This window comes from Leucopleurus acutus (genome assembly GCF_964270905.1).
Source record: "Leucopleurus acutus genome assembly, chromosome: 17".
NCBI classification, from domain to species: Eukaryota; Metazoa; Chordata; class Mammalia; order Artiodactyla; family Delphinidae; genus Leucopleurus; species Leucopleurus acutus.
This window is the reverse complement of record NC_139159.1, coordinates 75,934,577-75,960,614: the sequence shown is the minus strand read 5'-3', so window position 1 is coordinate 75,960,614 and position 26,038 is coordinate 75,934,577. Positions and strand designations below refer to the sequence as shown.

Here is a 26,038-nt window from a genome sequence, read left to right as displayed (position 1 = left end):
TGGGATGCTGGGAAGATAAAAGGCAGTGGCATCTGCTAATTGCCCACCAGGAGGTGGGCATACAGCACACCTGAACTGCCTGGCCTGGATCCCGAGGGATGTAAAGACAAGGCTTGGATTCTGTCTAATGGGACTTCATAAGAAAGTGACAGTGGGTCTTTTCTCTTAGTAATAATTTTCCAAAGGTCACTGAGTCTTGATTGCTAGAATTGAAAAGGATTCAGTGGCTCTCTCTTTGGAGATCACCTTTTCCACTCATCTCATTTTTAAGAAGAGTAAACTGGGGCCCAAGGTCATGCAGAGAAAAAGAAGCGTTGATCCAAAGACTGGGGGAAAACGAAGAGGCGGAGGCCAGTTTCAATCCTCTGACATCACAAAGAAAAGGGAGAAGGAAAGCAAGACTGTTCACAGCCAATGTTAATTAACTCATTTCTCTGTGGCTCTCTCCTTATTGTTTCTAGAAGCATTTGTCTCTCATACCCTCGCTCCCACCTCCAGCCACTGCATAAAACTGTCACAGATTAAATCAGATTGTTCAGTCATTTCACTGGGGAGACCCCAGCTCTCAGTCCCTGGAGGCACTTCCGCTCTTCTCAAATCAAAGCCTCTTTCAGATGAGTTCACTCCTACTTGGAGTCGGTAGGAAGCCAGCGAGCAGACCTCTAAGGGGCAGCTGGACCGATGAGCTTTTCTGAAAAGCGCGGGCAGGATACAGTGCTTGCAGCCCAGCCCAGCCCCTGCTCACAGCTTGCGCCCACCTGCCAGACAGAAACAAGGAGAGGACCGAGAACCCGGGCTCCCAGCCTCCACTCCACTTTCTCATCTCGAGACCGTGGGTATGTTTCTTTCCTCCGATGGACCTCAGTTTTCCCATCTGTAAAATGCAATTTTCAATCTTTTGTTTTGTTTTGTTTTTCTATATTGGATTCCCTGAACTCCTCCAAATAGCACACAAATGTCAGAGAAGAATTATAAAGTTGTTAGACAGAGAGGTGAAGTTAGAATTCACTTGGATAGATAACAAAGTCTCTCCCCACGACTTTTCTGGAGTTGTTGATGTAGACACCAGTGTTGGACATGATGGCTAGAGGCTGTCGCTTGGAAGTGGCTCGGGGAGAAGACGGAGTAGGCGGACGGCTAAGACAAGCTGCAGAGAAGGGGCCTGGGATGCCTGCAGGGGTGGGAGCTCACCTGCCTATTGGTGCTCTGGTCGGGGGAGAAAGGCACAAGCCCTGGGGTCTAGCCGATCGTGGAGGCCAAGCATCAGGCTGCAGGGAGCAGAGTGGCATTGTTCTAGGAGTCAGGTGACGGGGCGGGCGGTGAGGACCCTCGGGAGAGTGAGGGGTGAGGCCAGCACACATTTCAGAGTCATCTCCGCACGAGAGGGCTGCCAGGGCCTCTCCTCCACCTGTCCTGAGAGCTTTCTCTAGAGGCCTGAAGACCTTGGTGATAACAGAGAGGGAGGCTGAGGGACGGGGGAGACTGTGGGCTCTAGAAAGGCACTGGGAGCAGGACGGAGGCAGCAGGTGCCTCTCGAACATCTGTGCATCTCATGTAGGGCGCTGGCCCCCCAGGCAGTCTGCTTGCTTCGCTCCTTCCCTGGACCAACCTCAGGTGGGGCCCCAGAGGCGGTGGCCTTCCCTGTCCTCCGGGTGGGACCCCGTGGGCCGCCTTCCTCCGGGCACTGGCTCAGGGTCCTGCACAGGAGACGCTGAACTGCAGGGAATGAGGTTGCCAGTCCCTCCACTGGTGTGGTTTCCCCAGCACTTTTTTGGGAGCACATTTCTGGGAGTGCCTACACCAGACCAGGGACCGGCCAGGGACAAAGAAAACTCGTCCTTGCCCCCTGGAGCCAGGGTGCTGCTGTTAAAACATGCCCCACCTGCAGGAAGGGCCCTGACCTTGCATCGGGAGGGGCCTCACCCTTAAACTATGCCCATTGTGTCCAGTCACAAAGACCAACAGGATCAGAAGACAGGACTCCTCATTTGAGCATGTGGACCATTCCAGCCACATGTTCTGCAGTGCATTATGGGTTTACAGTTTTTGCAAGTCCTGCCATTATCTTGGGAACAGCACAATGATACTACAGTCTCTTGGCTTGAGTTGTAAGTGATAAACTGTCCATGTAAGTAGTTAAAATAGATTAACTTTCAAAGAACACTCACTCTGGTTTTCCTTGTTTCATAATATACCAGGTATCCCCTCCCCCCAGTTAGGAAGCGCTGCAGACCTCCCTCAGCCTCTGAAAGGCCTTGCTCTGAGAGCATCCATCTTTCCAGTATCTGAAACTGTAACGCATAAAGGAAGGATGTAAGGCCAGGCTGGGGGTTGGACTAGCTGACTTTGGGACCCTTTCAAACTCATGAGGCATTGCTCTTAAACTGGAGACAAACAATGGGGTGGAATGCAAGTTTCCCAGTGGGCTGGACACCGGCTGGGGGATTCTGCCCCATCAACTGTCTTTGTCCCCAGGAGACAGGAATAGTTCTGTCTAAGGAAGTGGCCTTCCTCTCTGTGCCTCAAGCAGCCTGGGAGGACACGTCTATGCTGGAATCATTTAAGTCCTTTTCCAGAATACTTATACAAAGACCCAGAATTCAAGCTTTTCTCACTATGGACTAACAGAAAACACACAGTAAATGGCAATAACCTACAAGGATTTTATGCCGGGTCGTGTTCTAAGTGTTTCACAGGCTTTATCTATTAACGTTGCAGCCACAACCCAATGTTGTTTTATTATTATTCCCTGAAACAGTCAGGAAAAGGTCGAGAACTTGCCCGAGGTCACCTAGCTTGCACGTGCAGAGCCAGAATTTGAACATTATGGAACAAACCGGAGACTTAGCATCAGCCATTCAAATCCCAGCTCTCCGGTTACATGCTGTGTGACCTTGGGCAAAATCCTTACCTTCTCTGAGACTCAGTTTTCCTTTCTGCAAAATGGGGTTAGGGATGCAGAGATTCTATGATAATCAAAAGTAACAGCAGGTGTCAGAGTGCTGTAGCAGCACGGGAAGCAGGCAGCCAACAAACTGTATTGTCAGGGTTTTTCACTTGTCACCGTTGCTTAGAGCATGTTGAGAAACTCCAACAGAAGAGAGAAAGTGGAAACAGAAAGTACCCTCTTCTCACCCCCTTTTGGTTGTGGAGCCACATAACTCCTGAGTTTCAAGAGCTCCGAATGCCAGGACCCTGAGAGTTGAGGGTCAGGGCTCAGGAGAGCCAGGGTGGGGGGATCTGAAAGGCACTCAGTCTGTCACACAAACACTGCCGGCTGCTTGCTGTCAGCCGTGCGGAGGAATGGAAGCTTTCTCCACCGACAGCACTTGCTAGCAACTTCCCTCTCTGCGGTTTTTCTCTGTCATTCCCTTGATAAAAGAAGTAGAGCTGCACAAATGTAACCAACTTTCACGAATCTCATCTTCACATAAAAACACCCGCCTTTCAAGAAGTGAGCTGCCTGAAAGAATGATGCAGGATGTACTCTAAACTGGGTCATTCTCCACCCAGAGGGCTCGTGGCTCACTCTCCGTGTGGATCCCCTGAGCCATTGGCTTCGAGTGGCTTCGACAGCCCGGGGAGAGAGAAAAATGGGAAACAGCATGCGATCTACCCCGGCGCCTCCCGAGAGGCCTCTGCCTAGCCCAGAGGGTAAGTCTGGCTTCTTTGGCGAAGACGGGGCAATGCGGGTGCTGACAGCTGTTAAAACAGGGCAGCGGGTACGTTGGGCTTCCTTATACTTGTCTCTCTCGCTTTGCTTGCGTTAACATGTTTGTAGTTAAATGTTAAAAAAAGATCCACAATGGTGTCCTGGAAGGATGTCGAATCACTGGCACTTTGCGATGGACCTTCGAAGCAGCTGGTTTGATCCTTTTATTTTTTTAAATAAATTTATTTATTTATTTTTGGCTGCATTGGGTCCTCGTTGCTGTGCGTGGGCTTCTTATTGTGGTGGCCTCTCCTGTTGCGGAGCATGGGTCCCAGGCGCACGGGCCTTAGCAGCTGTGGCTCACAGGCTCCAGAGCACAGGCTCGGCAGCCGTGGCGCACAGGCCCAGCTGCTCTGCGGCATGTGGGATCCTCCTGGACAAGGGATCGAACCTGTGTCCCCCGTGTTGGCAGGCAGATTCTTAACCACTGTGCTACCAGGGAAGCCCTGATCCTTTCATTTTATAGGTGGTGAAACTGAGGCCCACAAAGCAAATGTGATTTGTATATTAGCTATTGGTAGAGTCAGATTTCCAACCCAGGTGGGTCTGGTTCTGAAACCTAGGTTCTTTCGTACCATAGCCTGCCAGCTGTGATATAATATTATGATGGGTATATAATACTATCATGAGTATATGATACTATCATGGGTATATAATATTATCATGGGTATATAATGTTATCAAAGCTCTGCTGGAGTGTTTTCAGTGTAACTTTACGAAGCTAGCCACTAGCCCTAGGAAATCTTCCTGAAAGTAAAGGAATCCTTGTGTCCATTGGTAGGATCACAGGGGACAGGCGTTCTAGGGGGAAGGCACAATGTGATGGGTTAATTGGGGATGACAAGAATCAGCTTCCCAGAGATGCCAGGCTGAGCCATTCCCCCGAAGCTACAGAGTCTCGTTCAGGGATGGCCCAAGAGCTGGGAGGGGACATCCGCAATGATGATCTAGGCATGTAACATAATGCAAGCATTTATGATATTAGAGATTATAAATTTGAAACTCAAACAATACAAATTAAAAAATAGGAATTTAATTATTAAAATTTCCTTGTAGCTCATGTAAGGCTGAGAGCAAAGCCATCGAGCTCCAGGTTCAGGGGTGCTGTGGCCACCAACACCCTCACCTTTATTTCCTAGCAGGACAGTGTGGGTGCACCTGTGGGTCCTTGAGGAGTTAGGAAGGGGATGGTCAGGAGGATGGGTGACCCATCAGTGTCCCCAGGGTGAGTCATGGGGGATTTGGGACACTTGGGCCTCCCGCCTTACATCACAGTACTTGGGGCCTGGTCCCTCCCTCCTAATGGGGGTGACCCCACCTGGTTCCACCATATCCCCTGCAGCACTGAACTGGGTCACGTTCACAGGCACAGACGCCCAGCATGGTGTGTGCCAAGCACAGCTCCCCATGAGCGGAGCGGGGACGGAGCCAGGTGCCATGACGCTACCTGCCACTCACTCCGTGACTTCCGGGGCCCTTCAAAAAGGAGCCGCCTTCTCACTTTTTCCAAAGTGGAGACCCCCAACTTATGCACAGTCTCATGACTCCTCAGATGTCCCCAAGTGACCATGCAGAGACCTTCCTGCTCTGTCCCCGGCTCCAGTAAAATGCGGGGCGATTCTAGCAACCCTCCTTTCCAGCTCCTCGATACCCCTCCCAGACAGAAGTGGGGGAAGACAGGAAGAATGCTCCCGGAGATGGGACCACGTGATTAGCTGGAGCTGCGCCGTGGGCCCCCCGAGCGAGCGGGGGGAGCTTTTCCCTCCGATGCAAAGCTCAGAGCTGTGTGCAGTCCTCCTGCTGCCATGGGGGAGGACCTGGGCCCCTTCCCTCACCTTCTCCAACCCAGCTCAAGTCTCAGTCTCCTCCTCTGGTCATGGCCACTTCTGGAGGACCGACACTGCCAGGCCGGGGGCGCCGGCTCTAGGGCAGGGGAGGCACCGCCCACGAGCCCATCATGTGTGGTCGCCCCTCCCACGGGGCTGGCGGGGCTGGCAGGGGCGGCATGCTTGAGCAAACCCCATGAAAACACGGGCCTCCAAGGACTTGCCCATTTGCCTTTATTTTCTCAATGCAAATCATCATGAAATAAGTTTCTCTTTTTCCACTGCGTGGGTGGGAGGTCACCTCTAGAGAGGAGGGAGAGGGGTCTCCCCGCCCCTCCGCCCCCTGGTTCGGAGAATTCCCCAGGTCGCACCCAGTGTGTGACCCAGGCACAACCACATCAAGCGCTGGCGGGGGGCGGCTTTTCCACCCCCCGCCCCTGAGAAGTTTCCTTTGCGATCGGTCCTGACTTGATTTCCTCTTTTCTCTGACACCTAGTTGAATAAGGGACAGGTGGCACAGCTGATGCTACATTAATTAGTCTTGATTCAAATGATGTAAAGAATGTGGGTTTTCATGGAACAAGCACCTCTCAGGTAACACTCCTGCTTACTCATTTGATCGGTCTCAAATACCTAGGAGGTCACGCGGGAGTGCATTGCTTTGGGCCAACAAACAATTAGTGCTTCCTCTGACATCAGCCTGAGTGGCGGGCCTGAGGCCCTAGGCCCCGCACAGGGGTCAGCAGGAGGCCAACCTGTGGACTTCTAGACCAACAAGTGTCCTGAGCAGGATTGTGAATGCTTTGGAATACGGGTTTGCCCATCGGTTTTCTCCTAAACTAAGCTTTCAAGAACATTCCTGATTAGTCTAGTTCCCAGAGATGAATATCACAAACCCAGAGAGGGAGCAGGGCTCGATGGAAATAGGGCAGGTCTGGAAGTCAAATGGCCTTGTTGGGCTTCTCATATTGCCCCCTGGGAGCTACCTGACCACAGGTAAGTCACACAGCCTCCCACGAGGGAGGCTCTCACATGGAGATCTGAGCGATCCCTCCCCAGCAGTAATGGCAGCACAAAGCAGCTACCTGATACATGTGGGTAGAAGAACTTTTTTTTTAATTTAACTCCATTTAAGGCTATCTGATTGCACTAGGCTGTGTCTAAATGGCCTTCCCTCAAAAAAAGTTTTAAAGTGATAGAATTGGGGATTCCGTGACTTGTTTCCAAATCATCCCAAACAGCTCATTTTCTCTGCAAATTCTACACATGGTTCAGACTCCTGTTTTGGGCCCGACATAGGTGGTACAAAGTTGAATGAGAGCCAGGGAACTCCCAAGGAGTAGGGAAATAGCATATCTCCACCTTAAAAAGAGCATTCAGTCACATTGCTGTGATCTTTTCCCCTCCCCGTTCCTTATCTTCTTATTGCCCTGGCCTAAAGTGAGATCTCACTGGCAGAGGTGGTAACACAAACCCAGACCCCCTTCTGTGCAAGGATGGAAATAATGCTAAACTGTGCATTTACATAGCATCAAGGGTGCTGCCAGGGTGGGTGGAAAGAGGGGCGGGTGGGGCTCTGGGGGAGGAAGAGGGGGCAGGGAACCTCAGAGACAGCAGAATACTTCTCAGTGAGAGGTGCTCAGACCACCTGCCTCGATCCCCTGGGTAATCATCAAAACTGCAGATTCCTGAGCCCCACCCTGGACCTGCTTGTGGGAATCCAGGGGTGGCGGGAGGGAGCCGCACGCCTGATTTCGTACAAGCCCCCTGGTGCATCTTAAGTCCCCTAAAACTTGCAGACCACAGAGCTACCCCTACACCAGCACACAAGGAGAGAGAGAAAGAGAAAGAGAAGCCAGCTGTCTCCCTAGTGTCTCTCTGTCCTCATTGGTAACATGGGGGTAATTCGAGTTACTTGGTGCTCGGATGTGCCTGCGCGTGCCACGTGCTTTAGACACCCTGGATTCTCACACAGTGCAGGGGTGATCGCGATTATCGTTTCAACTTGGCAGTTGAGGAAACTGAGGGACGAACAGGGTTCGTTACTTGCCCGAGGCCATACGGCTGGGATTTGAAGTCAGTGGCCTGAATCTAGTCCCCCCTCTTCACCCACGCATCACGTGCCTGGAGGGGACGGACTTGCAAGAAGCACATGTGTTTTCTGGAGTGAGAGAGAGCGTGGTCACCAGATTTAATGACACAGACACTCAAGCGCCCTTGTGAGGGACACAGACGGGAACCGCGTCAGATCTTTGACTAGATGCAGGTTTCCCATCCGGTCTCACTTACCCCACTGCTGGTACATACTATGGCTTTAGGTGCAACATGATAATTCAACGTTTATATTGAATGTACAACGTTCGTATACTTAATGGATACCATACAAATTATGATTAGTCCATCAAACCCCTGATTTCACATTGCTTAGGAGGGGACTAAAGGTGTTTTGAAACTGAATTTAACATGAAGAGAAATGCTATTAAGTAAGTGGTAGTGTAGGTGGTACTCAGTTGTGACCAGGAGAAGACCAGGTCATCAAGAACGGAGTCTGCGTCCTCTGCTGATAGGTTACCTGGTTCCAAAACGAGGCCCTCAACTTACTGGTTGTGTGTTCTTGGCAAGACTCTCCACCTGGCTGTACTGTCTGAGAGGTCTGCTCAGTCCCATTCTGCCCCATCTGAGTGATGGAGAAGCCAAGAGCTTTCTGGGCCACTGGGTCTCACTTTCCAGCCCGTAATACAGGGCCCACAGGTACAAATGGTTCGTGGTAACCAAGAGAACTCAGTAGATCTTCTATCAGGCCAGTCTGCCTAGCCCTGTCTTATTGTTTCGGTGTGTGTTTGGGGGGTGGGGGGTGTATTTCCAGTAAAAGATACTAAAAGTAAGGTCTGCTTTCACCCCTCCCGAGGCCGTGAGTTTGAGCATGACTCAAGGAAATGCAAAAGCAGAAGCTGAACTCACTGGGTTGGTTACTCCTCTCCTGCCGGCGGCACTGAGCTCCTTGTGCCGGCTCTGAAGGCTCCCTCACATCAGCCTTTGTCTCAGCCTGTCAGGGGTCAAGATCAACCGGGAAGAGCCTGGTAACTACGTCTCAGAAAGGCCTGAGTGTCTTAGGCACCTGACCATGAGCTTGGAAACCCTCATGCTCTCCCCCAGATGTTTTCCTAACATGCCCCCAAGCCTTGGTTCCTTCACCCTTTAAATAAGAATATATGTTCCACAGCATTGTATTGGAGCAAAGGAAGTAAAGAATGGCTGCTTTTGCAAGATGGTTATAAATGGGATCTACTAAAAGGTTTTCAGCATTTTAAAAGAAATGATACTACTCTAAGGAATAATAATGCAAAAAGAGGGCCTGTCCTCTTTTGACCACATAATATTTGTGGCTAGTAAGCTCTGCCTCAGTCTCCTTCCTTTTTTGGATTCATTTCCTATTTTACACTTTTGTGCAGAGTGTTCAATCTGATTCATTTCCGAGTTGAGCTATCACCAATATTTGGTCTCTTGAATTTCATCTTCTGTTCTCAGCAAACGGAGTTTGTTTTTAGAAGATAAGAATATTTTCAAATTTATGGGACTAGAGGCTTTTCAAAATTTAGAACACTACTGGCTGAGACTGGCCTGGATTACGGCATGATAACCCTACCCCGTGCCATAAACATGATACCAGCTGCCACTGATTGAGGCAGGCTCTATACAGACACTTCCTCATGAATCCTAACCCAATCAGATGAAGCCCATTTTGATATTTCCCAGTTTTATACATGAAGAAATCAAGCTCAGATTGGTTAAAAATAAATCTTTCTCCAACTCGCAGAACAATTAAGTTGAGGAGGTGGAATTCAAGCCAGGCCTGATTTATTTCAAAGCCGGTTCTGTCTCCTGAAAATTCTCCCTGGATTCTCTTTTGTCTGCCCTGCACACTATTCTTCACTTAATCTGTTTCCTTATCTTGAGTCTGCCATAATCCCATCTGCTTCCTGTGAGCTCCGCTTCCCTGTATCACTCATTTATCTGACTTAATTCAAATGCTCTGCTCTCCACAAAGCCAGGGGCTCCAGAAGTCCATAATAATGTGTTTGAACTTTATGAGCGAACTTAAATTTCCTATCTTGCGTTTATTTCACCGTAGGGACCTAAGCTCAGGGAAGACTTAGCTGGGATCCTGGCCCCCGACCTTGCTTAGAATGGCCGCCCTTCCCACAAAAGTACAAACTGAACTTTCTATCTTCCACTGACTTTGCCTTCTGTTTTTCCAATGCTGGGGAAAAAGGTGATAGGGATGGACCTGAAATCCCTGGCAAATGACCACACAAAGGCCATAACCTTGAAGCGGAAGCTCCATTGCAAGATTTTCTCAGCAATGTTTGTGTCATAGCTATAAAAAAAATCATTATTACGAAAATTCCACAGGAAACTCAACTCTGTTATTGTAAAATTGAAACTCTCCATTCCCTTAAGCCTGTTTTCCCCGACTGAAACAATTTTTTTATAATGGGATTTTGTTTTTGTTTCTGTTTTTAGCATTATGAAAAGACGGTTGTTCTGTTTCACAGCCTTACTCTTGAATCAGAGATCAAAGGCCCAGCCCCTCTTGTAGACACACAACGTGTTTCAAGTTTCCATTATCGGCACAGATAAATGCTGTGCCTCTCATTTCCACACTTGTTTTTCAAAAGGGGCTGGTTCTGTGATGACCTCCCCACCCCATGCTGCCTGCTGCAGATCAGGTTCCCTTCTCCTGGACCCTTTAAAACCTTAGCGCAGTAGCACTTTCCAAGGTCCTAGTAGCATGGGGACCTCTTCATTTGGTAAACCTGCCTTGGGCATTCTGGGTGGGACAGGACCGGTGCTGGGCTAGGGGCCACAAGACAGCTCCTCCTGAGGTTCACAGCCATTCCCTGATAGCCACACAAATGCAAACACACACACAACCCTGGCTAATTGCCTCTAAGGAAAAGCCCAGGGCCCAAGAGGGGGTACAAGAGGAGGGCTGGGCCTCTCCCGAGCATCAGACCAGCCTCCCCTCTGGGAGGTGACTTCTGAGTTGATAGAGGTGGGAAGGATGAGAAAGGGGACAGCAGAGTGTAGTTCAGGCAGAGGGAACAGACTGTTCACAGGCTCTGAGGATGAGGGAACCTGGCTGGCTGAGAAAAGCATACAATGGCCTATCTCACAGCTTCCGAGGCAGTGGAGACCATGTTACTAACTGGTCCTTTCATATTTGGGAGCAATTAGTCCAGGAAGGACAGATTTCCATCATGAAAGCATTTTCCAACCCCTCATTTCCCAGACTAACCCACACCTCAGAGGGGAAAATGGGTCCACTCTCAGAGTGGCAAATCAGCCTCAGAACCGGGGCCGATTTGCCGGGCAGCTGGTCAAACCCTATGTACCAGGCCCCACGGCCCCTACCTAACACCGTATCTGCATTTTCGTGCTCTTTTTCTTAAAGAGGACCTCCAAATGTGTATAGGCTTCGTGTCCCACCAAGTCTGGACCCATCCCTTATTAAAACTCAGGACTCCGGGCTTCAAGCCCAACTGCAGTGCCACCTCTAATTATTGGACTGGGCCAGAGCTACACAAGGGAAGAACTCTTTTTATAGCAAAGCAGAGTGTGGGGAGGCCTCCGCACAGGCTCAGGGAAGGTCAGAGGCCTCACTGTCAGCCCTTCCCCGGCGACTCCACTCCTTCTCATGAGCCCTCCCTGCTTTCACTGACTGTGGCCACCGTGAATCACTTGAATTCCATCTCACTGCCTGTGACTCAGCTTCCCCAAGTGAACAATCTGTCTGAGTGCGCTCTTCCATGGTGATCACTCGTTTCTCATTTATTCTTATTCATCCTCATACTTAAGCTCTCTTTCGACTTAGTCTGATAGGGGACATGTGAGTTGGAGACTACAGGACATGTGGGCTCTAAGGGGCAGGGGCTAGAGGTCCCGCATGAGGGTGTCTGGATCCTAGAAAGTGGCCACCAAGCCTGAGGTGCCCAAGTGCTGGCTGGGATTTCTCCAGATTTTCTTGGGGTGAAGGGGGCGGGGAACGACCCCCCTCCCCATTATTGGCGTATTCTCTAGAATGTGAGCTCCGTGACAGCAGGGAGACTTGGCTTGCTTTGTTCGCCATGCTTGGCCCACAGTAGGTGCTCAATAAATAACTGGCGAATGAATGAATAAATGGTATGTTACCCAGAATTTTGAGTTCAGATGCCCAGCCAGCAGACAGACTGATCAACGCAACATCCCAGCGAACAATGACTGAATTTGCCAATTTGTAGGATATGCTATTTCCCCAGAGACATAGCCCGATATTCCCCTGCAGCTAAGGGATCCGAATTACGGCAAATCACTAAGGCTGTGAAACAAGGCTTTGTTTAGTGTCAGAACGTGAACTCTCATGCTATCTCTTTATCTGTGGTCTACAGTAAGCTGTAGTCACCTGAACCAGAAGGAACAAGAGAGCATGCTTTCCTTTTCAAAACTTCACCAGAATTACTTTCAACATGTGTATGATGAGTACTTAATATTTCTTTCACCTTCCCTCCCCAGCAAAAGTCCCTATTAAGTAGATTCCTGACACGGTACCTTCCATTCTACAAGGAAGAAGGGCTTTGTTGAGCTTCAGAGTTAATATCTCCTGACCCTGGTGGGTCCTCAGAACTCACAGAGCCTAAGCCCGACACCCCAACCCTGATACGTTGCAGACATGGGGCCCACAAGCCCCAAGGAGGGTACCTGAGGTGATGGTAATAAGATGGGATGTTTCCACAGCATCTCATTACTCATGGATGCTGCTACATACGTTCATCTTATCTCATAAAAATAATCCTGGAAAGAGGTATTATTAGCCCCATTTTAAAGATGGGAAAATCAAGGCTAGGAGGCATTCTAGGACTTGCCCAAGATTATATGGATCAGTAGACACAGGGGCGGACCATGGAGTCAGATCTTGTGACCTCAGCTCAAGGACCTCTGGATTCCCATTTCTCAGATGAGAACGTCAGGGCCAGGGCAGGCTTGATCATGAGAGTAGGTCACCTGACCCTCTGGGTTCCTTCAAGCATCCTGTCTCACCATCCCTGAAGAGAGGGGGACCAGCTGAAAACTGCTGTTTCAAAACAATCAAGTGTCTTTAGCTGAAAAGTCCCCAGGAAGATCCTACCTCTGCCTCTACATCCCCTTTGCCTTTGTTTCCCCAGGACTGGACAGCGACTTCCTGGCTGTGCTGAGTGACTACCCGTCTCCTGACATCAGCCCCCCGATATTCCGCCGTGGGGAGAAACTGCGTGTGATTTCTGAGTGAGTGAGCTTTCCAAAACTTCTACAAAGCCCCCAAAAGAAGAACTCGATTTTGGTGGGAATCATTAGATTTTAGCTATAGCTGTCCATTTCCACATGGGTCCTGGTCCTGTTGTGAGGTGAGAAATTTGGCCCATACAGCAGGCCTTAATGCTTAATCCTCCTTAGTGCTGCCAGTACTCTAGAGCCTTCCATGGCTCCCCATTGCCTGATGGATAAAATTTAATTCCTTAACTTGGCTTTTGAGGCGCTTTATGATCCAACGTCTTCTTCTTATGTTGGCCTCATCTCCCAGACACAGACAGGGTTGATATTATATATTAGTGCAGACTCAGAAAGAGGACACAGAGGTCTGAAAAAAACTTCTGATGATAAACAGAAAGGTATTGCCTTCTAGCCTGTTGTCTCTCCATGATTTGAAATAGGCTATAAAAGAAATAGGGGCTCTGAGCACCTTTTATTTAGATTCTCATTGATGTAGACATGTGAAACTATCTTGGTTAAATCTCAGGGTCTATTTCAGCATAGCAAACATTTATTTTTAAAAAGCCTCCAACTGTGGAAGATCAGCTGGAAACATCATCTGCTCATCCCTGAAAGGTGGCTATTGCCAACTTGTGGGAAGATTTCCTGTTAGCTCAGAATGGGGGAGACACACTTAAAAACTAAATTTTCATAGGGAGAAATTCCAGTTAACATGGCCATTGACAGACCTTAAAAAAGGAACATCCCAATGTATCCCAGGTTAAATCTGATTACTCTCTTCATTCGTTCATTCACTTTGACACTCCCCTATTCACTCTTTTCTATTTGTTCTTGTCCTTCTAGTGAAGGGGGCTGGTGGAAAGCCATTTCCCTTAGCACTGGTCGAGAGAGCTACATTCCTGGAATATGTGTGGCCAGAGTTTACCATGGGTGAGTACATTTCCAAAATAGCATCAATAAAGCATAATCTTTATGCAAGTGACTCAGACATCTGCATAGAGAGATCCCAGCCTGGGACAGTGGAAAGGAAAGTATTGGTTCGAGAGGGTCACTTCTACTCTCAGCTCAGTCCCTAAGGAATGGTGCGACCTTGGGCTAACCTTCCCCTCTCTGAGACTCGATTTCCTCAATAGTAAGACAAATGATGGACCTTGCAGCTCTAATGCGGTGTTCCTGTAGCAATAAGGATTCAGGAACTGTGACCACAGGATGCAGCAGCCAAAAGTCAGTCTAAGTTCAAACCCTGCCTCTGTCACTTACTGGCTGTGTGACAGTGGGCAAGTTGTTCAACATTCTAAGAATCAGTTTCCTTTCCTCACGCGTCAAATGGAGATCATAGTATAGAATGATAGGAATAATAATATATAGTAATGGGACCGAAGTCTAGGGTTGTTAGGAAAATGAGATAGGATAATACATGGAGATTTCTTGAAACCATGCCTGGCATTACCATCAGCACTCAATACGTATTAGCTACATTCTTACCAAATCATATCCAGAACACAGAGAACAGGCTCTGACAAAAATGCTTACGTACCCAACCTGACAAAGGGAGAAGTCAAGCAGAAAAGGAGACCCTTTAAATAATCGGGCACAGCAGATGAGAAAGCAAGGACGTTGCTTTCCCCTGCAGTTGTGACATGATGGGTGGCCCTGGTGGCCAGCACATCCAGGCCAGGACAGGTGTGTCTCAGCCCTGCTTCCTTGGTGGGGCCTTGCAAAACTTCCTTGACCTCCTTGAGCCACAGTCTCCTCATCTGTCGAGCTACCAAGGCCAGACCTTGGCATATAGGAAGGGAGAAGGGAACTCCACTTTCCATTTGAGGGATCCAGAAATAACTTCCTTACAGTCAGAGAAGGACTCTGCATGCCACCTGCTCACCTGGGGAAGCAGAGCAAACTGCCTGAATATTTGAAGCATAGAATTCAGCACAATTCATTGCAGTGTTGCTGATTTTGATGATGAATACCCAAAATTGTCTCTGTGCTTAGGATGACGAAGCTGAGCGGAGGTGGGGCAGTAGCTACTATGAGAGTTATGTTCTGAAAGAGAACTGAGTCATGGAACTCTTCTCATCAGCTGTGTGTCATTGATCCATCCATTCACTTAGCAATCGTGCATGGATACCTTCATGTTGAAGATGTGGTGCTGAATGCTGGCAGGAGCAAGGAGTGAGGAACCCAGATGAATAAGATGTAATCCTGACACTGTAGCACTTCCAATCTAGCAGATGCAATAAATGTTCTTAAAATATATAACAGGAAGAGAGGCGTTGCAGCATAGCGGTTATGGAATTCGAAAAATGCATCTCAATTCTAGCTCTATAAGTTGCAACGTGGGTAACTTGGGTAAATTACTTAATCGCTCTGACCCGCAGTATCGTCATCGGTGAAAGAGAGATAATACTACCTGTCTTAGGGGGTTGGTATGAGGCTTAGATTTCAAGTGCTTAATATGGTATGTGGCCGATAATTAGTATTCATGCATGGCTGTTGTTACTGTCATTGTTTTATTGTCTTCATATTTATAAGTGGAATTTCATGTAAGGACTTGAAAGGATGAATGTCATGTATGCTGCAATAATTAATATGCCATATACTATGGAGACCTAAGGGAATAGTTGAAGTATTTGGCCGCATATGGTGTCATCATGATCTTAGTAACAAAATCTTTCTTGGAGACCAGTACATAAATAAACGGTATGGGATGTTATGCCTGCATGTCTTCTCACACACGGTGCTTCAGGAGCCCTCAGCCAGCCCCGTCAATGGCCCGCTTTCATGCCACAGGGAATGTTAAAGAGTGAGAAACAGCAGAGTGTTAATATTGGTCACAGCATGCACTCATCCAGACGTGTGATTGAAAGCCAGGGCACGTTCACTGAAACAGAGTCAGTTAAAAAAGGATGTACAATTGCTTCCGAGTACACACCAGCCAGCTGCTAACAGCATTTCCTTCCACGCTGAGATCTGGCCCAGCCTGGTCTGAAAAACGAGAAGGGCCCTTCCCTTTAGAACACAGATTCCTTTGTGTCCCGAGCTGCTTTCTAAAGCGTATTCAAAGTGCCCACTCTCCTCTGGAAGGTGAACATTACATTGAAAAGCTGGACTAGAGTGTTACAACTGCTTTTTTTAATTGTTAAGTAAAAAAAAAGCAAGAAACGTATGGAAATGCATCATGCAATGACAACTGAGTTTAAAATATGTTGAAAAGAGAAGACAAGGAGGAAATAGAATGAATGCAAGGTGGGGCATCACGTGGTGAAATTAGGCACCACCATTTTTTTCTTTTTTCTTTCCTCCCTCTCTCCTTCCCCCTCCCTTCCTTCCTTCCTTCCTTCCTTCCTCCCTCCCTTCCTTCTTTCCTTCCTTTCTCATGTTCATTCATTCATTCACTCACAGATATATACCAAGCTTGATAACCTGGACACGAAGGCAAAACCTCAAACGACAGACACAGTCCCTGCCCCCATGGGTGGAGGAGCCGGGTAGTCAGAGTATCAGGGACATAGACATTAAATAAACTACCAAATAGGTCCCTTATCACATTTTAGGATGCTTTTATATAATACGGAACGGGCACAGTGCAGCTGGCACTTGAGAAACAGGATAAGAAAGATGCTTTGTGCATCTCTGTGTCCTAATTATCCAATGTAACACCTGGCTTGCAGTGTGTACTTGGGAATTTTATTTGAAAGATTAAATGAATGAATGAACCGTTGATTGCCTTGCTCTTTTTTTTTTTTGAATTCCAACAGAGGGTTTTTTATTAGCTGGACCTGGATCATTTCTGCATCCCTCCTGTCTTTCTTGGGGGAGGGTGTATTCAGGATACTCATGGCTATCTTTCTTCTCCCCAGCTGGCTGTTTGAAGGGCTGGGCAGAGACAAAGCTGAGGAGCTGCTGCAGCTGCCAGACACGAAGATCGGCTCCTTCATGATCAGGGAGAGTGAGACCAAGAGAGGTGAGCAGCCTCCAATTCATCTTTCCGTACGTGGGTCAGACATGCAGGCTTTGCTCCGGGCTGACTCATTCACTACCTGGCTCAGGTTCCCTCCTCCTATGAGGCATGCAAATCACTCCGGCGCGGTGAGCTCCCAACAGCCCACACACCATCAGTGCGGCCAGCACCGAAGCCGGGGGGCAGTGACCTGGGGCGGGGCGGAGGCGGGGGGGCATCACTGGCGCAGGTTCTGACCCACAGCAGGCCTGGCAGACCTGTTGTGTTCTTACTACACAGCAGACCTTCATTCTTAGTCCTGGTTGTGCCCTACAATGAAATCAGGCAGCTTAGAGAACCGGGACCAGCAGATTCACCATGACCTTCACTGTTTTAATTTTCATACATCCTACGCACTAAATAATTCAGTGAAAAAGAAATAGCCGGGCTTCGTCATGGTTCGAAGCAAGGGTCCCGAACTCTAGTTTGGCCTGCGTGAATTACTAAGAAGTCACCTCTTCTCTCTAAGCCTAAGTTACCCGCTTTATAACATGGGATTAATAATAGGAAAATACTCAGCAGGTGTCTGGAATGGCGTATACACTTAAGCTCACAGAAGCAAAACATCAATAGCCTGGGCTTACTCAGGCTAACTGAGAATTGATATTAACTTCTTAAATATAGAAAATATTTTCAAGGTCTTAGCCTGCTTCCTGTACGTTCGCTATCAAAGAAGAGCAAATGTGGTATGTGAGACTATTTCCCGTGCACTTATTAAGCACCAGAGCTACCTGGTGCCGGATGGAGCCCTCCACCGAAATGGGCACCAGCTTTCCTTTGGGGAAGCAGGGACCACATATATGTGGATTAAAATTTTTTAAAAAGCCAGGAACAGCTTTTCTCTCCAAAACCTGAAAAAGCCGGGTAAGAGCAAAAGCAAAGCAAAGGCAAAACTTCCTGTGCACGTCCCAGGGATCTCCCGAGGCAGGAGACCCAGACTCCGGCATGGCCAGAGCGTGGCGGGGGACGGACCCAGTGTGAGTTGCCAGAGCTGATCTAAAAATAATCAGGCCGAGCTGCGGCCGAGCTGGGGCCCAGGTGGGGGGCCCAGGCCCTGCTCCCTTGGGTATGCAAAGTTCTCTTAAGTTTCCACCTGCTACCCTTGACCTACTCACCATACTTCCAGTCCCTGCTGACATTACCGGAAGACACAGGCTGAACTGACTCACAGGGCGGGCCTGGGACAGAGCGGCGAGGGACGCCCGGCAGAATGCTCGCAGGCCTGCTCTAGGGGGACAAAGGTCCCATCCGGGGCTGCCACTTCCAAGCTGTGTGCCTCAGGCTATTTCACGCAGTGCTCGAGCCTCAGTTTCTCCGTCTATATAGTATTTGAGAACAATACCTCCCAGAGTCTTTCGGAGAATCATCAGAGACGTTGCTATGGAATAGCTCAGTACCCAGCCCAGCACATGCAGCAAAAACTCAGCAAGTACAAGTGCCCCTCCATCTCAATGCTTGCCAGCCTTTTCACTCCTCGAACCTCAGAAGACAGAGCAGGAAGGACTCTTAAACATGACCTAAGCTCAATTCTCTCACTTTCCATTTGGGGAAGTCGAGGCTAAGAGAGGTAGTGGCGGGTGCTCACCCAAAGTTCTACTCTGATTAACCCATCTTGGGTCATTACTCTCATGGTGCTGAAGGAGGCAAAACACATTTCATGTTGCCTAGGAATACTCAGAAAAATGTCTTAACTGCCACAGTTCCTAAATTTCTGAGAACACCAAGCATAAGTCAGAGGCAAAACGGACCAGGAAAAGGGGGCATAACTGTAAGGGCCCCTCAACTGTGTGATGGAGGAAAATGACAGCACAAATATCTTGGAGTGTGAACTTGGGAAAGACTCAAGAATGACCGCAGATCCGGGATGTACAGGATGCAATCCAACTCTAGTGATTTCATTTGGTCTAAGGACCCACAAAAGGATGTGGAAGCCCCCAGAATGGTAACTCACAAAGCAAAGACTTACTCCTTGCATTTGAACACCAGCATTGCAACAAGGTTAATGCAACTGGGCTGCTCAAATACTACGCTCCTGGGGTCTCTAAAGAGTGAGCTACAACCAAGCAGACAGGGTTTGAGTAGCCGTTGCTCAAAACACACAAGCGTGTGTCTGGGTACCACCATCATATCACAAGGCTGAGAAGGTCTCTCTGCCTCAGCGGTGGTGGGCTCCTTAGCTGGCGGCCCTTGGGTGGGGACACATGGAATGCCACTGACTCGTCCTTCACTTCCTGCAGGTTTTTATTCGCTCTCGGTTAGACACCGGCAGGTGAAGCATTACCGCATCTTCCGTCTGCCAAACAACTGGTATTACATTTCCCCAAGACTCACCTTCCAGTGCCTGGAGGACCTGGTGAACCACTATTCTGGTAAGAAACACTCCATTGGGACCAATACATGACGCCCCTCTTTGCTAACTGCCCCTACCCCGGGCACTCAGTCTAGGCTGCACACGGGTCACCAAGACATGCCAGGTGGTTTATTTTGCTCTCTTGCCCATCCTGGCTTCTTCATATGCTCTTTTCTTTTTAATTCAGACTGTAAATTTCAGGCTAAAACAGACTGAATGTGAAGGCCTGCCTAAGGAAGTAAAATGCAGCCAACCTCAACTTCACCCCCTCTCTACCTGTAAGTGAAACGAATTAGGATGCCCCTACATTCACAACCACAGACAGTCTGCACTTCCTTAAGTGGACTGTACGCTTGGGCCTCCGGGGCTTTGCTCTGAAATGCCGCTCATTTCCCCTTTTCTGCGTGTCAAAATCCTCGTCAACCTTCAAGGCCAACAGGAAGCCACTTCCTTGATGAAGCCCTAAGAGTCAGAAAACTAATGGTCTGTTTTCTCTGCTCTCCTAGCATGTCAGGTGTTTTTCTCCCTAGAACTCTGGGCGTCCTGCCCAGTGACCTAGTTAACTGTGTGCTAGTCTGTGTTTCCCAACAAGCTCTTAGACACCAGGGATTATACTTTGTTCATCCATATGTCCTCCCTGGGCCCAGGAGAGAAGTCCAAATGTTTCATGCTGACCAGGATGGGGCGCATCCTCCAGGATGGCGGAAGCAGAGTGGGGTTTGATGGAGGCGATGATACAGTGTGCAGAGTTGGAAGAGGACCTTCGCGTTAGATTGGGAAAGGCCTGAATGCCAGGTCAGGAGTTAGAGTTTTATCCTATGGAAAAGGGAGAAATAGTAAAAAGGTGGCTGCATTTCTAAGAGTTGGCTCTGGAACCTTCTTGTGTTCATATCCCAGATCTGGGCAACCTTGGGCTGGCGGTCCACCTTTGTGCCCACATTTCTCCAGATAAGGCAGGTGCTGACTGTTCCTACCGCGCGGATGCTGTGAGGTCCGCTGAGTTAGAGCACGGAAAGTGCTGACGAGAGCACCGGCCACTCAGACGTGGGCTCCTGCTATGTGAGCCACTGTTCCCCGGCCAGGAGGGCTCCCTCCTCCCTGCTTCTGCCTTGTGAAAGGGAGGAAGACAGAAGCTGCTTTCCCTTTGTAAGCATCTTCCCCCTTCTGGGCTCAGGATGTCTGATCCCACACCCTGGCTTCTTTAGGATGTGGGATCTTGAAGGGCATTTCAAGGTGAAAGGAGGAGTCCACGGGGCTGGGTTATCACACCTGGCCTGGGAGAAGTGCAGGTCTGGAAGGAGGAATGGCCGCTATGGAGACCCAGGCCCAGGCTCCCGTATGGGCTCCGTGAGACCGTGGGCAAATACCTTCACTTCTCAGAGCCCCGGATCCCCATTCACTGAAGGTGGATGAGAGCAGCGCCCCCTGCAGGTGGTTGTCATGATTATTGAACACGAAGGTGAACGTAACATGTTTATCACAGCCTGGCACATGGAGGATGCAAAATAAATGATAACAAATATTACTCCCATGATACCCAAACACCTAGCAGCTTAGCTAAAAATGAAAGAGGAAGGGAGTCCTGGAAACAGTCAGCTTTTACTGATCATGAGTCAAACTTGGTTGTGGTATTTGGCTTTTAACAAGAATCATCTGAGAGGTGTGGTGACCATAAGTTTTGCATAGACAAAAGCAAACATGAAAAGGATGCTGGCCCAGCAAAGATTTTTATGGACCAGGAGGTCCACACGGCTTCCAGGCCGCAGACGCTCGAGGATCTCACGCCAGCGCAGAAGCAGCGCCTTCCAAAAATGCACCCCTGGCCATCGCATCAGCACAGGGATCGCAGTCAGCAGTCACCTCTGCGAATGACTAAAAAGGGTCTGGATGGAGGCCTGAAAGGCTTCCGGTGTCTTCAGGACCTCAAGGTGGGAATAATGTGGCCAATTTACGTCCCACCAGGTTCTTCCTAAAGGCGCAGAATCAGAGAAGATGTGCGCTAAGCGACGTGAACAGACAATTTTGTTTTATGAGTTACTTATATTTATTATCCTGTGCTCTTGAGAAAATTATTTAATATCTCAGAGCCTCAGTTTCTGCATCTATAAAATGGGGATTAAAATGCCTCATAGGATTATTGTTAGGACCAAAAAAAATAATGCCTGTGAACTGGCTGTGATTCTGACCCCAGGGGCCTTGGTTTCTTCATTCCCCAAATGGATGTAACAGTCCTGATGGCCCAGAGTAGCTCGGGGTTCCCTGAGCTGGCACACGCCACGCTCGCCCAGCACCGGGCTCAGCCTACGTGCTCAGAAGCGTTCGCCCTCTTCTTCTTTGCCAGAATGTATTTCTCAGCCTAAGCGTTAACCTTGCTAAGGAAGGAGGCTCCCCCGCCTGTGCTATCTCCTGCAGCTGGTTTCTTTTGTCTTTGTGTCTGACCCAGTCTCCTTTGCCTCCTAATCTGGGAGGGCGTTTCAATTTCCAACCTGTGACAGGTAATTATTGCAGATTCACATCCAGTTAAGCTCCCTGTAACCTCAGGGCCCAATCTCACATTTCTCAGTGTGAGCCAGTGTGGGTGGACAGTTGAGTTCACGGGGAAAATCACATGGAGACGCAGCCTTACTGACTGCCACCCTCTGACAGCCTGGGCTTGCTTCTTCAGCTACCATTACCTTTTGTTCTTCGGCAAGGACACCCCAAGAGCTGCATCAATAAGCTGGGAGGTGGAGCCTGCCTTAGGGGCGATGAGCTTCCTAAACCCTGGTGATTTATGTGCTCGGGGCTGGGGTGGCGTTGTCCTGAGAGGCCAGTGGCAGCTCACATCCTTGGCCACCTCATCTCCCCCAGGACGTGAGACCCACTGTGCTCTTCGGCCTCAATAGGGCCACACAGAATCTCCTCTGTCTGTAAGAACACCTGAGCCCAGCAGGCTCGAGTCTTTCTCATGATGCCGTGGGCTACGGGGAGGCTTCGAAGAGCTGCAGGCTCTATCTTAAAGCTCCTGGAAAGATGGGGGACCACGGAAACTCAGCTATGTCCTACTAGCAGAGGGATAAGAGGAAAGGATTTATTTAATTTTTATCCTCTTTGTATCTAGGGTAGAGAAGAGAGATGTTTCTTCCTTTTTTTCTTCGTCCATTTTCTCTATTTGCCTTTTATCTTTTTTCTCCTCCTATTTCTGTATCTTTTATCCTTTTTGTTGTCTTTGCTTCTTCCCCTCCCTCCCTCTCTCTACCTCACTCCCTCCTTCTCTCTCCATCTTCCCCCCTCCCTTCCTTCCTCCCTTCCTTCCTTCCTTCCTTCCTCCCTCCCTCCCTCCTCCCTCTCTCTCCCCCTTCCTTTCTGTCTTCTTTCCTTGTTTCCTTTATCTCCCTTTCTTCCTAAAGATGCATTAGCCCCACCCATGCTGTACTGAGCCCCTTCTGTGTGCTGTGGGGGAACACACATTGCACACATCTCCCCCACCGCCACGCACACAGGAGGCTCACCTGAAGCGGATGGCCCTGCACCTTGCTGTGAAACCACTGAGTCTGGGCCCTCATGCGAGTGCTCTGTCAGCTGTTCGTTCTTGGTAGCACAGTCCCCTCAGCCAACAATTGAGGAAACAGGTTCAGAGAGGGTCAAGGTGATTCACTATCTGGGCGGAGCTGAAACTCAAACCCAAGTTTGGTGGATTCTGGATCCTAAACCCTTCTCTTTACTTGTGTCAAGCCAAGCACAGTGTGTACCCAGGACACGTTAATATTTCTTCAACAGCTGGGCACGTGACTCTCAGCCCCTCTCAGATCTCAGCCTCCATTCCCCCTTGTGAATATCCAGGGCCCTGCACCTCACACTGGCCGGGGCATCCCACAGTCGCTGACTGGTTCTCTGCTTCCCTCCTCAGAGGTGGCCGACGGCCTCTGCTGTGTGCTGACCACGCCCTGCCTCACTCAGACCACGGCTGCCCCAGCAGTGAGGGCCCCCGACGCACCTGTCACCTTACGCCAGAAGACCTTCGACTGGAAGAGGGTGTCCAGGTGTGTGTCTGCGTGTGTGTGAGTGTGTGTGTGTGTGTGTGTCCTCCATGAACAAACGTGTAAGCCCCAAACCAGCACGTGAGCCTGGCACGTGAACACCATGGCCAGTTACCGCTGGCCCTGCTAAACCCTCGCTCTGAGCAGATGCAGACCCCAGGAATCCCACTGTCCCCTGGGAGGCAGACCCAGCCTCAGGCCTCATGCCCCGGGTGGCATGGCCCTAGCAACTCCCCGCCATGGCCTCAGTCCCCGCAGTTGTGCAAACATTTATTGAGCCCTCCTTTGGTGTTAGCTGAATATTTTCTAGCTGAACGATACCATCTTGCTTTTTTCTAATTGTTAGTATCCTAACAGTTAGAGAATAACACACAAATCAATCTTGTACAAATTTAATATTACTGTAAACTTAATCTTGAAGGTAAACATACAAGCAAAATCCTAAGGCAACTTCATTTTTTTAAGGGAAAAAAAAAATCTTCCCTTATTTGTTCTATTTGATTGTCAGCTATTGCATTTTTAGGGGTATCTGTAGTTGGAATTATCTGTAGTTGGGGTTATCGTATTAATTAAACACTGATCCAGACATCCCATTGGTAAATTCAAAGAAAATCAGTCATCAGAATTGCCTGGGAAATGAATAAAACAGCTCCTCCTTGTAAATATCATGAAGAATATTCATTAAAATTTATAGTTGGAAGTTTTAGCCATCCACGGAAATGGCAGTTCAGAGAGGTTGAGTGATTTCTCCAAGATTACACAGCCGCAAATGCAAGAAGCAGAATTAGAATGTTAGATATACATTAACCAGGCTCTTCATTTGTTTTTCTACCTTTTCTCATTCTTTTGTCCTCCATCCCACTATGTCCCTCTCTTTTGCCCCTTTCTCTGTCCACTTTCTGCCCACTCGCAGACGGCAAGATGACCCGGAGGGGGCTGAGAACCCACTCAGTGTGGATGAGTCCCTTTTCAGCTACGGCCTTCGGGAAAGCATCGCCTCCTACCTGTCCCTGACCGGGGATGACAGCACCTCCTTCGATCGAAAGAAGAAAAGCGTCTCTTTGATGTACAGTGGAAGCAAAAGAAAGAGCTCTTTCTTCTCGTCAACGCCGTACTTTGAAGACTAGCCTGAGAACAGACACCATGGTGTTTGCCCAAAGTAACAGAGGTTCAAACTGTCACCTGGGATCTTGCAGAAAGGCACGGTTTCCTGGTCCCTGGGGAACCCCACATCTTCCAGAAGCCAAGAGAAGCCACATGGAGAACTGAACTCTCATCTTCTCTATCTGCGTCATGACAAAGGGAACCCCTCTCTGGCATTTGATCAGGCACATTGCAAAATGTGGACTCCTGGCATCTTCGGGCGAGGGTTCAGAAGAGCCCTGCGTGTGTGCATGTGCACGCCACATTTGTGGAAAAGACAAAGATGCTCTCTCACAGGAAAGTGCCCAACCAAGGACCACTCTCCAACACACCGCCCAGGTGGACTCACTCTGAGGTCCCTGAAGAAAACCTCTGAATGAGATAAGCCTGAGAAGAAGATGAGCCAGAAACTGTGGCCTGGCAGAAAGTCTGGGTTTGCAAATTGATCTCCTGCATTGAACTTTTGTAACCAATCTGTAAAGAGACCTCTGGGATATGGCTCCTCTCTTTTTAAGGGAGTTCAGTGACACTAAATGCTAACCTTCCTTATGAGCCCTGAATGGGGAGATCCCTTAGGGCTTCTTGTTCCAAAGCTACGTGTGCAGAAGTCAGATGGCCTCCCTACTTCTGCTGAGACCACGAGTAATGGGGGAGGGGGTGGCTGCTGACGGTGAAAGCGCGAGGGCAGGCCTGGCACTGCGCAAGATTTCATGAGGTCGCCGACCACGGCTCACAGCACAGGAGGAGCTTCCCTGGGGTGCTGAGATTCTTGTCTATATTAATGCATCAATTACTCATTCATGACAGTGACTGCCAGAAGCGGCACTGTGTTAAGTTCTGTGTAAGGTGTCAGGTCAAAAATATGTGTGTGTGTGTGTGTGTGTGTGTGTGTGTGTGTGTGTGTGTGTGTGTGTATGTATATATATATATAGAGAGAGAGAGAGAGAGCGAGAGCAAGAGAGAGAGGCCCCAGCAGTGTAGACAGGGAGAAAAGTGTATAAACAAATATTGTGAAACTGTAGAAGCAGAAATCAGCTCACAGCTTTGGGTGGGAGTGGGGTCAGGTACGGGTGACCCAGGAGCTCATGTTTCACTGGATCTTTAAACAGTGGAACGGTTGGGTTGGACTGGGTAAGTGAGAATGGTTGGATTTTTTGAAAAAAGGAAACTGGTAAGTTCTAAAGGAATAACGCATCCAGTATCTTATTCTAAAAAGAGTCTGGCAGCCACAGGAATAAAAATGCTCAGCTCTAGAAAAGATGGGAATTGGAGTGGCTTAATTCTGTCAAACATAATTCTAAGAGACGAAAGAGAAAACATAGCAAAGTTCTAGAGCAGAAGAAGCCTTTATCTCCAGATCCTGTTAGGAAGGGGGCTGCAGATGTCGCCGTGACGCATTTTCCCAGTTGCAAAGGGATTCAGGGGGAGGAGGGGCACTGCCAACAGGAAAGGTTTGTCTGTCCAGTATATATGCATTCTGTCCATCTGAGATCACTGCGCTGGGGGTGCGTGCACACGCGCTTACATGATTTTCTGTATCATCAGATTCCAGTGTGTTTATCCAAGAAGACACTTGTGGTGTCCTCAACATGCCCCAAAGGCTGTTTCTATAGAGCCAGCCAATGTATGGGAAATGAATGTAGCTCTGGGGACCCCGGCTTCCGCCATAAGGCAGGGTGACCTGGTGAACACCTGTGTATA

General features: G+C 48.9%; 2 protein-coding genes across 3 annotated transcripts in view; one reads left to right on the top strand and one right to left on the bottom strand.

The window, feature by feature from the left end:
• TG (thyroglobulin) overlaps positions 1-26,038 on the bottom strand; it is a gene marked incomplete at both ends in the record, with an annotated part of 242,360 nt that overhangs the window by 63,999 nt on the left and 152,323 nt on the right. The window lies entirely within an intron of this gene.
• On the top strand, positions 3,579-24,321 carry SLA (Src like adaptor; the record flags this gene model as incomplete). 2 transcript variants are annotated; one of them, XM_082858578.1, is made up of 7 exons in its annotated part: positions 3,579-3,654; positions 12,741-12,840; positions 13,669-13,755; positions 16,686-16,789; positions 19,063-19,194; positions 23,065-23,197; positions 24,108-24,321. In XM_082858578.1, 7 exons carry the CDS (start codon positions 3,594-3,596, stop codon positions 24,319-24,321), a joined length of 831 nt encoding a protein of 276 aa, XP_082714704.1. The 2 variants fall into 2 exon arrangements, with proteins under 2 accessions (XP_082714704.1, XP_082714705.1); XM_082858579.1 differs by lacking the exon at positions 19,063-19,194 and having other exon boundaries at positions 3,594-3,654.